The 13,264-nt window shown below is 43.7% G+C and overlaps 1 protein-coding gene across 13 annotated transcripts in view; it reads left to right on the forward strand.

Annotated features, from left to right (window-relative positions):
• The window catches only part of GRAMD1B (GRAM domain containing 1B), a 271,033-nt gene extending 265,426 nt beyond the window's left edge, over positions 1 to 5,607 (forward strand). For all 13 annotated transcript variants that reach the window (XM_056543506.1, XM_056543505.1, XM_056543509.1 and 10 more), the window contains one exon: positions 1,939 to 5,607. In XM_056543506.1, coding sequence (XP_056399481.1) covers positions 1,939 to 2,022 — 84 coding nt within the window. In that variant the 3' untranslated portion in view covers positions 2,023 to 5,607. The remainder of the gene's footprint in view (positions 1 to 1,938) is intronic.
• Positions 5,608 to 13,264: the final 7,657 nt, after the last annotated feature.

Consider the following 13,264-nt stretch of genomic DNA (forward strand, 5'->3'; position numbering starts at 1 on the left):
CAGGATGACAGCCCCATAATAATGTACAAAAAAAAAAGAAATACAAAAATTGCAACCTGAAAACAGAAACCGATTAGAAAACAAAGAACATGTTTCAGTATCTTGTCTCTAGTAAACAAAATATATATATATATATATGTGACACATTCCCTTTCAATCAGAATTCCACTTTTGATGGCTTTTCATGGTTGAGTTAAAGGGGTACTCTGCTGCTCAGCATTTGGAACAAACTGTTCTTAACGCTGGAGCTGCCACGCCCCCTCCCATAGACTTGCATTGAGGGCGCGGGGTGTGACATGATGAGGGGGCGGGCTATGACGTCACAAGCTCCGGACGCTGGCTCCAGCGTGCGGAACTGTTTGTTCCAAACGCTGAGCAGTGGAGTACCCCTTTAAACATATAAAGTAATATTAGTGATTTTTGTATTGCAATTTTTGTGTTTTAGTATGAATCTTATTCATATTTCATGGCGTTTTCTCCATTCACATCCAGAGCTGCTCTCAAAATTCTGTGCTGGTTTCCTCTAGTAGAATCAGACAGTGGTTTAGCCTCCTCCCCTCCCCCCCCTTTCTGTCATCAGACACGTGACCTAACGCCTCCGCTCTGCGCCAGGGTAAATCTGTAGCCATAAATCTGCACCATATCATGTGGATTTATTGCTGCATATTTGTTGCTAGGGATTATGCAAAATTAACCCCTTCCCGACCCATGAAGTACATGTACATTATGGGACGGGCTTGAGGGTTTGTTCCGTGCCCGTACCTGGCAGATGCCCGTGGCCATCAGCAGCAGACCTCAGAGATCACTCAGATGTCTGTCATTTAACTGTTTAAACGCTGTGATCTACACCACCAATCATGGCATTCAAAGGACTGAAGTGCAATATAACTTATCCTCTTATAGATCACGGGGGGTCCGACTGCTGCACCACCCAAAACACCCCCCCCGCGATCTCCTGTACAGGGCCACGGCAGTCTGCAGGAAGTGGTCCCCAGCAGTAAGCCACGGCAGACACTCCCCCTCCATGTATCTCTATGGGATACATGGAGGGGGCGTGTCGGCCGGCGCATCATGCGGAAACAGAACGCCCCCTTTGAGCAGGCTGCAGCGGCCCCGTACAGGAGATCACGGGGGACCCCAGCGGTCGGACCCCTCGCGATCTATAACTTATTCCCTTTTCTTTGGGTAGGGGATAAGTTAAATTGCACTACAGTTTTCCTTTAAACTTTAAATGCTGGTCATCCCTGGTTTCTAGTGGCCCCATCGCCACCCCCAGGATGTAATCAAAGGGTGCCGATGGGTTGCTGTGAAAGCTCAAGGTCTAACCTTGGCCTCAGCGTCTTCTATGGATCGGTGATTGTTGAAGGCTGCCTTTGGCAGGCTTTAGCAATGGAGCACCGATAACATGGATCAATATAATGCAATAGCATTACATCGATGTGTGTAAGCCAGTGTTTCCCGACTAAGGTGCCCCCAGATGTTGCAAAACTGAAACTCCCAGCATGCCCGGACAGCCGTAGGCTGTCCGGGCATGCTGGGAGTTGTAGTTTTGCAACACCTGGAGACACTGGTTTCCCTGGTTGGGAAACACTGCAGATTCCAGCAGTGTTATATACGTCACATGTGATCGTGTCCTTACATGTCACCTGAGACTCCCACAATGCACTACTCTCTGATACAAGGAAACCAGCAGAACACCGACTGCAGCATTGGATGTGAATAGAGGAGGAAGAAGTAATGCAAAGCATTTCTAAGTGACCACACGTTTCCTGTACATTGACGTGAAACATGCAGTGTCCCCCGCATGCCTGTACATTGACGCGAAACATGCAGTGTCCCCCACATGCCTGTAGTTTGCAGTCGCCTTTAAACCGCTCTGTTGTGTGAACACCTTCTGGGTTCCCGCTCTCTGATCCGTGACTATATTTCCATCTCCAGATGAAGGACTCCTTGATAAACCTTCAGAACGGAATTGTTTCTCGAGACATTGCCTCAGAGTCGGAGGACAAACCGTACCAATGATGGTCCTGGGAGTGGACAAGAAGGAGTGTGCAATATATGTATAGAGAAGATTTATATGTAGATACATATATATATATATGTATACTATGAATACAAATTTATATTCTAGAATTAATTAAAAAAAAAAAGGAAAAAAAAAAAAAAAAGAAAGCAGCTGCACAGAGGCGTCGTCTTCTCTCCGACTGCCGAAGACTGTTGGCGTTTGGAGATACTGGAAATGGTGTTTATGACTTTACCTTCTCAGCGTTACGGTTTTTCGAAGAAAAGACGAGCGCAGCACTTCCTCCACGCGAGGACCTTTCTCTACCCAGTGTACAGTTCTGCACCGTTGCTCTACCTCCGACACCCGCAAACCTTTGCTGATGTCAGCCTGACGCTGCCCGGCACCATAGAGGTTTTACACTGGTGCCCAAGTGGATAGGTGCTGAGGAGACAAACAGAGGCACGGCACCACCACCACCGCATCTCCCGCCCCCGCAGATCTAGGAGTAAAAGAGGAGCAAAAGGCACAAATCGCTCCGGACGGTCGTCTCGTTTCATGGCAAACTCAAGGACAAATCCGCAAAGACTCCACTGCCACCGAGCACTTGTCCAACCAACCCCCGACAGTGCGGAATCAGAGAAGTGTCCTGTCTCCTATATGGAGCAATACATGGGAGAAGCGAGTTTTTATAATATATATATTATTTTTTTTATTTTGTTTTCTTGGTCATTTAAAGCTTGAATATTAGGGGATTTATTTGTCCTACTTTTCAGATGTATGTTAATTCCTTCTTTGGAATACGCTGGGGTGCCTACAGCTCTTCTGTAAGTAGCAGCTGCAGAGTTATAAAGCGGCTCCAAGGAACCTTTGTCACACCAATGTTTGGTGGCTACAACTACTAACTTATTTATTTCAAATTGTATTGTTTTCTGGACTCCAGTGAGTTTCATCAGTGGCGGTTCCTTCTAAATACAATGAGGGATAATATTCGTATAGCTGTGGGGGATCCTGGTCGACATTGTCCAGGAGGAGACCATACTGGGACTTATAGTGAACAGTGGACGAGATATGATCAGATGATTTCAGAATAAGATAAAGGGTGATGCCAATAGGGAACACATCTCGGAGGAGTTACCTGAGTGTGGTCCGCACGTCCCACATTGTATTTAGTGTACGCCGGTGATGTCTTGAGACGCCGCCCCCCCCCCCCCCTGCTCCAAGTTAATACGAATGACTGTTCGTCAATATATGAATGTGTCTGTATGATAAAAAAACTAATCTGAGTATATATAAGAGAATGCTGCTAGAAACTATTGGAAATCTTAAGACGTTGGTGTAGATCAGACGGCCGTGCAGGAGGGATCTCGCTTTGTCTCCTGCACCTTTTTTTTTTTTTTAGAAAGGGCTTTCTGTTGACCAGCAGGTTTTGGTTGACACTGCCATATATCTGCATAGTGGAGCTGAGGAGGCTCTGTCTGGTAGCTGGCTGCCTGCGATGTGCAATGAAGGCAAAGTACATGGCGGTCAGGAATGTCCCTGCATTTTGTTGTCTATGACCCTGGGCAGATATCTGTTCTAAAATAATTGAAACCATTGCTTGAAATGCGTTGCAAGACTTCCCAAGGCTGGGCTTAGACATTGTATTAATAATTTTTGCATCCCTTCCCTATCCTACTTTCAGTGCACTCAAATAATATATATATATATATATATATATATATATATATATATATATATATAACCAAAATATGTCTTAACTGTAATTTTTTCTTTCCTCGAGTCCGAAGGCAGCACAGATGTGTTTTGTGTGCTGCCTGAGGACAAAAAGGAAATGTGTGTGTGTGTGTATATGTATATATATATATATATATATATATATATATGTATGTGTGTGTGTATATATATATATAGATATATATATATATGTATATTATTTTTTTTCCCTATCTCCTTTTATGTTGTGTACGCAGCTCCAGTGCAGACCAATGTGTCTTTAGAATAAGGCTGGGTTCCCGCAGCATCGATTTTTCTGCTCGTATTTTATGAGCGGATATCACGCAAAGTGCGGCCGTAATTATGGCTGCTTTTTTTCGTAAAAATCAGTGCGTACATTTGAATTTGCACCAAATTTTACGCAATGTGAACCCAGCCCAAGACTTGTTGATACCGCTGTCCGTTTCCTCTTCTATCGTATGTTAATGATCAGAAGCAGAGGAGTAAGGCCCTGTTCACATATCTGTTGGGGGTTCCGTTGCATATTCTGACACACACAAAAAAAAAAAAAAAAACCTGACAAAATAAAGCTACGTGTAGCGCTATTTTGTCCTGTAAAATGCCAAAAACCTGACTGACCCCATTATAGTCAATAGGGGGGGTCTGTTGGGCACCGTCAGTGTCTGGTATGCAGCGGGACTAGCATCCTTTTTTTGTTCTTCTGCTCCAGCGACAGAGCATGGCGGCAAGATCTGACTACGCCAGGTTTGTTGTCTGTTACCATAGAGACTCATAGGTCAGTTATGTAGCTGCATTTCAGTGGAGACTGATGCTTCATGTTTATTTTTTTTATTTATTTTTTGATGCATTGGAACGTTGTCAATGTGTGGTGAAGAGCGTACGTGTCGGAGGGAACAGATAGAGACGCTCACCCGAAACGCAACATCTGAACCCAGCCGAGTCCTGTAGACACCGCGCCGTGTCACAAAATCATCCTTGTTCTTCCAAGACTCATTGAGCATTTCCGTGATTCCAAAGATTGCTTAAGGGTGCGGTCATTCTGCTGCCCCCTGGAGGGTAGACATTCCAAAATCAGCCGGTTCTGGAATGGTTTCCTAACCTCCGGCTTTTGCAAAACTACAACTCCCAGCATGCCCGGACAGCCGAAGGCTGTCCGGGCATGCTGGGAGTTGTAGTTTTGCAACAGCTGGAGGCACCCTGCTTATAGGGTCAACAGCTGGAGGGACCCTGATTATAGCGTCAACAGCTGGAGGCACCTTGCTTATAGGGTCAACAGCTGGAGGCACCCTGCTTATAGGGTCAACAGCTGGAGGCACCCTGCTTATAGGGTCAACAGCTGGAGGCACCCTGCTTATAGGGTCAACAGCTGGAGGGACCCTGATTATAGCGTCAACAGCTGGAGGCACCTTGCTTATAGGGTCAACAGCTGGAGGCACCCTGCTTATAGCGTCAACAGCTGGAGGCACCTTGCTTATAGGGTCAACAGCTGGAGGCACCCTGCTTATAGGGTCATAGACAACTAACTGTGGCCACAGATATACGGGACCACTGTATTTATCATTGTTTATTTATTACTACGATTCTGTACATTGATCGAGACTTAACCCCTTCTCGGCCAGCCCCCATCCACGCCCCCTCCGCCCCCCCCCCATCTAGATCTTGCACTTTATGCATTGGTGCTCTCGGTTTTGATTGCTTTTCCGAATACTATAATCTTTTTTTTTTTTTTTTTTCCCCCCATCCCTAACCCGTTTGGTTCCCTAAAGGAGATTCCTTTTTTACGATGGCTGTGCACAAAGTCTAAAATATATCTCCCTATATATATTTATGTTGCATCCGATTTGCATAGGATAAAAAAGAAAAAACAACGAAAAAATAACCTTCTTTTGTATACAAAATATATTCACCTTCTCTTCCCTCTGCATGGCTCCAGTGCAAGGATTGCCCTTTATAGCCGTCATGTCACCTTTTTAGGTTTGCCAATGATTGAACTTTGACCTGCATTTTTAATTTTTTTTATCTGGGACGTGACATGGTACGTCGGGACACCGCGACCCAATACGTGACTGTTCCCCCAACCCCCCCCCCCCCCCCCCAATGTGTGTCCCAGTTAATGTTCTGCTTGCCTGGGATACTGTCCAGCTTCACAGCTGCACTCCTAGTGGTGATAACAATGAGTGTGAATGCAACCCTATGGTAGTCTTGCTATTAATTAAAGGGGTACCCCGGTGGAAAACTTTTTTTTTTTTTTAAATCAACTGGTGCCAGAAAGTTAAACAGATTTGTAAATGACTTCTATTAAAAAATCTTAATCCTTCCAGTACTTATTAGCTGCTGAATTCTACAGAAGAAATGATTTTCTTTTTGGAACACAGAGCTCTCTGCTGACATCACGAGCACAGTGCTCTCTGTCCATTTTAGGTACTGTTTGCTATGGGGATTTTCTCCTACTCTGGACAGTTCCTAAAATGAACTGAGATGTCAGCAGAGAGCACAGTGCTCGAGATTCACCAGAGAGCTCTGTGTTCCAAAAAGAAAATAATTTCTTCTGTAGTATTCAGCAGCTAATAAGTACTGGAAGGATTAAGATTTTTTTTTTTTTATAAAAGTAATTTACAAATCTGTTTAACTTTCTGGCACCAGTTGATTAAAAAAAAAAAACTTTTCCACCGGAGTACCCCTTTAAAGGGGTATTCCAGTAAAAAACTGCTCTCTGCTGACACCTCTGTCTGTCTCAGGAACTGTCCAGAACAGGAGAGGTTTGCTATGTGGATTTGCTCCTACTCTGGACAGTTCTTGAGACAGACAGACAGGTGTCAGGAGAGAGCACTGGGGTCAGACAGAAAGGAACAACTCAACTTCAGCAGCTGATAAGTACTGGAAAAATGAATATTTTTTTTTTAATAGAAGTAATTTATAAATCTGTTTAACTTTACTGGAGCCAGTTGATATGCAGAAAAAAAAAGTTTTTCACTGGAGTACCCCTTTAAACAGTCATGCTGCTATTTTTAGTTTGCCTTTGTGGTAATGCAATCTTCAGGGCTTCCTGCCCTTTTTGGCTGTATCCCCAGATTTTCTTTCCACATGTTCGGAGTATTTTTGGGGTAAAGGGCAACCGAGCTGCGATAGGGTGTATTCTGCACAATAGAACGCTGCATGCCAACACGTAGCAGAAGCCTCGTCACCCAGATAGGAGCTTCAGAATGGACTCCGGAGTCTGTTTAGGAATTAGAAGTAATTCCCATATTACCCTTCTGTATAGAAGTTCAGTGCGGAATGGACTCAGTAGTGTAGCCGATTAGCATGTACTGTCCTGTGACCCTGCATGGGTTATAATCCGTCATCTAATGTCCTTATTGCATATGAGCCAATATTGTGGGGAGCCAAGTTACCTATCAGTGTGGGGGGGGGAACTCACGAGGATCCAGGAAGAATGTACAAACTCAAACCGGTGCAATACTATAGTGCCCAGCGTGTTTTGACAGCATGCACTCATCAGGGGATGGTGGTGTTTGTAGTTTTGCAGCAGCTGGAGAGCCACGTTTTTGGAGATCATTGATGTATTAGTTGCTCTTGGTTGGATTGGAGCCTAAAATACCAGTAGCTGGGGTAATCACTCGTAATACTGTACCCCCTCAATCCCTTCAACTTTATATTCAAAATAATAGGACTTAAAGGGGTATACCCCTTAATAAAAACGTATCCCCTATCCAAAGCATAGGGGATAAGTGTTCAACTGCTGGGACCCCCGAATCTCCTGTACGGGACGTCTCTTCTCCACAGTGCGCTCCTGCCCCCACCCTAAAAAATGCGCTCTTGCTGTACAGAAGTGACAGCGGGCTCAGCCAATTACAGGCCAAGATGGGTCCCATCTTCAGCACCAGCGGGTCTCCGAGGGTGGGGGCAGAACCACACTGTGGAGAAGAGACGGAGCCGGCATTAGGAGGTACAGGGCCCCCCTGTGATCAGACACTTACATACTATCCTTGGTTAGGGCAGTGTTTCCCAACCAGTGTGCCTCCAGCTGTTGCAAAACTACAACTCCCAGCACGCCCGGACAGCCGAAGGCTGTCCGGGCATGCTGGGAGTTGTAGTTTTGCAACAGCTGGAGGCACATTGCTTTGAAAACACTGGCTTAGAGGATAAGTTTTTATTAAGTGGAGTAACCCTTGTAAGTGTCAAAAGTTTTAATTGGTCGTGGTCTCAATGCCGATACCTTTACCGATCAGGAAAATCAGCAGGGAGAAGCGCGGTAAAGGGGCTTCACTTCCCACCTCACAGCAATCTTAGTCCTGGGGTCTCACCATAAGTCAATGGGGCCGCAGGACGGATATCCATGCCAATCGGGAGTAAAGCACACTTTGCCTGCTTTTCCTCCTGAGACCCCAACCGATCAAAACTTTTGACGTCTCTGTGACATGTCAAAGGTTTTATTTTAAAATGACAGGGACACTTTAAAGGGGTACTCCGCTTGAAAAAAATATTTTTTTTTCTTAAATCAACTGATGCCAGAAAGTTAAACAGATTTGTAAATTACTTCTATTGAAAAAATCTTAATCCTTCCAGTACTTATAAACTGCTGTATGCTCCACAGGAAGTTCTTTTCTTTTTGAATATCCTTTCTGTCTGACCGCAGTGCTCTCTGCTGACACCTCTGTCCATTTCAGGAACTGTCCGGAGCAGGAGAGGTTTGCTATGGGGATTTGCTCCTACTCTGAACAGTTCCTAAAGTGGACAGAGGTGTCAGCAGAGAGCACTGTGGTCAGACAGAAAGGAAATTATAAAAGAAAAGAACTTCCTGTGGAACATTCAGCAGCGGATAAGTACTGGAAGGGTTAAGATTTTTAAATAGAAGTCATTTACAAATCTGTTTAACTTTCTGGCACCAGTTGATTAAACAAAACAAAAAAATGTTTTCCAGTGGAGTACCCCCTTTAAAGGGGTACTCCGGTGAAAAACGTTTTTTTTTTTTTTTTAAATCAACTGGTGCCAGAAAGTTAAACAGATTTGTAAATTACTTCTATTAAAAAAATCTTAATCCTTCCTGTACTTATTAGCTGCTGAATACTACAGTGGAAATTCTTTTCCATTTGAAACACAGAGCTCTCTGCTGACATCATGACCACAGTGCTCTCTGCTGACACCTCTGTCCATTTTAGGAACTGTCCAGAGCAGCATATGTTTGCTATGGGAATTTCATTTTACTCTGAACAGTTCCTAAAATGGACAGAGATGTCAGCAGAGAGCACTGTGGTCATGATGTCAGCAGAGAGCACTGTGTTTCAAATGGAAAAGAATTTCCACTGTAGTATTTAGCAGCTAATAAGTACAGGAAGGATTAAGATTCTTTAATAGAAGTAATTTACAAATCTGTTTAACTTTCTGGCACCAGTTGATTTAAAAAAAAAAAAAAAAAAAGTTTTTCAGCGGAGTACCCCTTTAACCTTTCATTGTTGATGTAAAGGGGATATAGTTTCCAATCTGCGGCTCTCCTCATGTTGTAAAACTACAACTCCCAGCAATGCCAGGGGGGGGGGGTCTACTGTTTTGCAACATGTTCGAAACCCCTATTATACATTTCCTCACTGACCTACTGCCCAATGTTACTGACAGAAGCCAAATATACATTTTAATAATAAAAAACAAAACAAAAAGCAAAGTTCGCTCCGTCCCCTTGTTTTGCTGGATGGTTGGAGGATTTTTTAGACTCCGATGATATATTTAGGTTTTATTATTGGAGTGACTGTATTGTAGATGGGCGGAATCGGTCGCCGTCTTCTGTCTTTGTGAGGAGCCGTCACGCTGGATACTGTACAGAATGTGTCCAGCCGGGCTCAGGAATGGAGTTATGGGGGAGATCGGGTTGCACGATGCGGGGAACATCTGCTGCTGCTTCTTTTCCCAAAGGCATGAGAAGGAAATGTGAGTCTGGTTTGTTGTATATACAGATGAGATATCCATGGGCTTCCAACCCGGTATAATGGCATGTAGCTATATCTTATCCTTGTTCTCCACCCTCGTGCCTCATCTGCCCCGTCTCCGTACATTGCGGACCCTTCATCGTGACATTTGTCCTGCATATTTCTCAATGGGGCCTATTACTGGGGGTGTTCGGTTTCATGTAAATCATATGATGAAAAGTTGTGCAACTTTATAATAGACATTTAGGGGAAATAAGTCTAAAAGTCACATTTGTGCAAACATTTTTGACTTTTTTATTTTGTTATTTTTTTTACGCCATTCTCACTGCTATAAAAACAAAAAAAATGATATGTTTAACCCTTTTCCTCCCAGCCACAATGCAGTATTACAATAACAAATTCCATAAAGAATGTATAAAAATAATAATAATAATAATTGCTCCCCAGTCGAGTGCTGTATATCATCACTTAATCTTTATACAGAGAATAATGTCCTTTGTCATAGGTAGAGATTTGCGAATTTACTGTAAATTCGATTCGTCACGAACTTCTCGGCTCGGCAGTTGATGTCTTATCCTGCATAAATTAGTTCAGCTTTCCGGTGCTCCCGTGGGCTGGAAAAGGTGGATACAGTCCTAGGACTGTATCCACCTTTTCCAGCCCACCGGAGCACCTGAAAGCTGAACTAATTTATGCAGGATAAGTCATCAACTGCTGAGCCGAGAAGTTCGTGATGAATCGAATTTACTGTAAGTTCGCTCATCTCTAGTCATAGGGAACCAGAAATGGAAAATCTGTGCATTTATTACTTGCATCCTCAACCGTATGCAAAGCAGAAGAAAATACCTCCAGTGCCGGAGATAAAGTCCCATAAAAAGCTTTCTTTATTTCAGATCCATTACAAGCATGTATTACAGACGTCACAATACAAGAATAAAAAATCTTGACGCATTTTGGGGACTTGCCTCTTATTCATAAGCTATGACTAAAGGGCATCCTCGCTCCAAAACCCGTCAAGCGTATTTTTTCTATAGTGACGTTTGTACTACATGATTTTAAAAGATTTGACATAAAGAAATCTTTTTGTAGGACATAAAGGGGTACTCCACTGGAAAACATTTTCTTTTTAAATCAACTGGTGCCCGAAAGTTAAACAGATTTGTAAATTACTTCTATAAAAAAAAAAAAAATCTTAATCCTTCCAGTACTTATCAGCTGCTTTATACTACAGAGGAAGTTGAGTAGTTCTTTTCTGTCTGAACGCAGTGCTCTCTACTGACACCTCTGTCCATGTCAGGAACTGTCCAGAGCAAGAGAGGTTTGCTGTGGAGATTTTCAGTTCCTAAAATGAACAGAGATGTCAGCATAGAGCACTGTGGTCAGACAGAAAGGAAATTCAAAATGAAAAGAACTTCCTCTGTAGCACACAGCAGCTAATAAGTACTGGAAGGATTATGATTTTTAAATAGAAGTAATTTACAAATCTGTTTAACTTTCTGGCATTACAAAAAAAAATGTTTTCCCCCTTTAATGTTATTTTCTTTTGCAGTGCATGTTTAACTCCCTGCGACTGCCGGTGTGCTCTTAAAGGAGAACAGACGTTGAGCTGACATACTCTATCGTGTGCTATCCTTACCTCTACGCCTGCTTCAGCCATTGGGGTCCAGATATTAGGCTGGGTTCACACTGCAGAATTTCTTGGCAGAATTTCTGCCGGAGATCGAGCTGGCGGCACTAGGACCACGCGAACTACATTGCCGCCCCCATAGACTGCAATGCATTTCTGGTTGGATCTTTTGGGAGATCTGCTCAGAAATGCATTGCCATCTATGGGGACGGCAATGTAGTCCGCGTGGTCCTAGTGCCGCCAGCTCGATCTCCGGCAGAAATTTTGCCCAGAAATTCCGCAGTGTGAACCCAGCCTAAGAGGCAGACGTCTGTAGAGGCCGCAGAGACGGGGTTTCCATTTGTTTTCGCTGCTCGTTTTACCTGCAGTCCTATGTAAAACGGCAGGTAACACACACACACAGTGATACGATAATGGGTTGTGCCAAACGACAAACTCAGGTCTGCTATATCTTGCACTTATTTTCCATTCCCTGCATCTGGATACCATTCGCAAATGGTATTTAGAACAGTGTTTCCCAACCAGGGTGGCTCCAGCTGTTGCAAAACTACAACTCCCAGCATGTCCGGACAGCCGTTGGCTGTCCGGGCATGCTGGGAGTTGTAGTTTTGCAACGGCTTGAGGCACCCTGGTTGGTAAACACTGATCTAGAAGGTACCGAGGCCCTCGTGCCAAGTTTATTGGCAATAGTCATTGCTTATACAGTATCTCCTGGTATGTGAAGGTATCAATCCCCATTGACTACGTCTAAGCAATCAGGTGTTTTTTTTCCCATAATCCGCTACTTGCATCTGGCTCCATTAGTACAGCTGTCTGGTGCTAATACATTAAAGCTGAGCTGAGCGGTGCGGATGGTGCTTACATATGGTGAGATATTAGCTCAGCTTTCTGGGACCGGTTGTCTGGGCATATAATGTTATTTTTATGTTAAAAAAAGATAAAATATTGTAAATCAAAGATGATGCATCCTATTTATTGTGCAATGTATAGTGGACGTAGATCACGGTATGGAAACAACAGACTGTATCTTATGTATAATGGAGGGTGACTTTAACTGGCAATGCTGCTTTACTATTGCAGAAATGTTCCGAGGAGCGCTGTCTGCCCACCATGGGTCAATTAGGCATGTGACGACCCTATAGATGTGCATGGGTGGGGGGGAGGGGGATGGGTAGGGGGTGCAGTGTTAACCGAGGTTGTGGGCTCTACTGCTACCACTAGCATAGCTAAGCAGGCTCCCATCAAACATGTATAACAATTAGAGAGGTTGTCCAGCGACAACCTTGCTCCTCCTGTCTGTTCAGGACCAGACCAGTGATGTGACGAGAGGGATCTGGTGTTACTGCTCATTAGATTTTAAGGCTCAGTCACAATAGTTCCCATCAGAACAGGCTTCCTGCTGCCTTAAATTCTACTGAACAGTAATATGGGCTCCCCCCCCCCCCTTCCCTACTGTCTGCTCAGGACAAGACCATTAAGGTAAAGAGGATGAGCTCACATTACTGCTCATAATTTTTTTTTTTAAATCATCTCGTGCCAGAAGGTTAAACAGATTTGTAAATGACTTCTATTAAAAAATCTTTACCTTTCCAGCACTTATTAGCGGCTGTTTGCTACAGAGGAAATTCTTTTCTTTTTGAATTTCTTTTTTGTCTTGTCCACACTGCTCTCTGCTGACACCTGATGCCCATATCAGGAACTGTCCAGAGCAGGAGAAAATCCCCATAGCAAACCTATGCTGCTCTGGACAGTTCCTGACACGGACAGAGGTGTCAGCAGAGAGCACTGTGGACAAGACAAAAAAGAAATTAAAAAAGAAAAGAATTTTCTCTGTAGCATACAGCTGCCAATAAGTACTGAAAGTATTAATATTTTTTAATAGAAGTAATTTACAAATCTGTTTAACTTTCTGGCACCAGTTCATTTAAAGTTTTCCACCAGGAGTACCCCCTTTAAAACAGCAGGAAGTTTCAGTCA

This window comes from Hyla sarda, chromosome 10, assembly GCF_029499605.1.
Source record: "Hyla sarda isolate aHylSar1 chromosome 10, aHylSar1.hap1, whole genome shotgun sequence".
In the NCBI taxonomy this organism is placed as follows: domain Eukaryota; kingdom Metazoa; phylum Chordata; class Amphibia; order Anura; family Hylidae; genus Hyla; species Hyla sarda.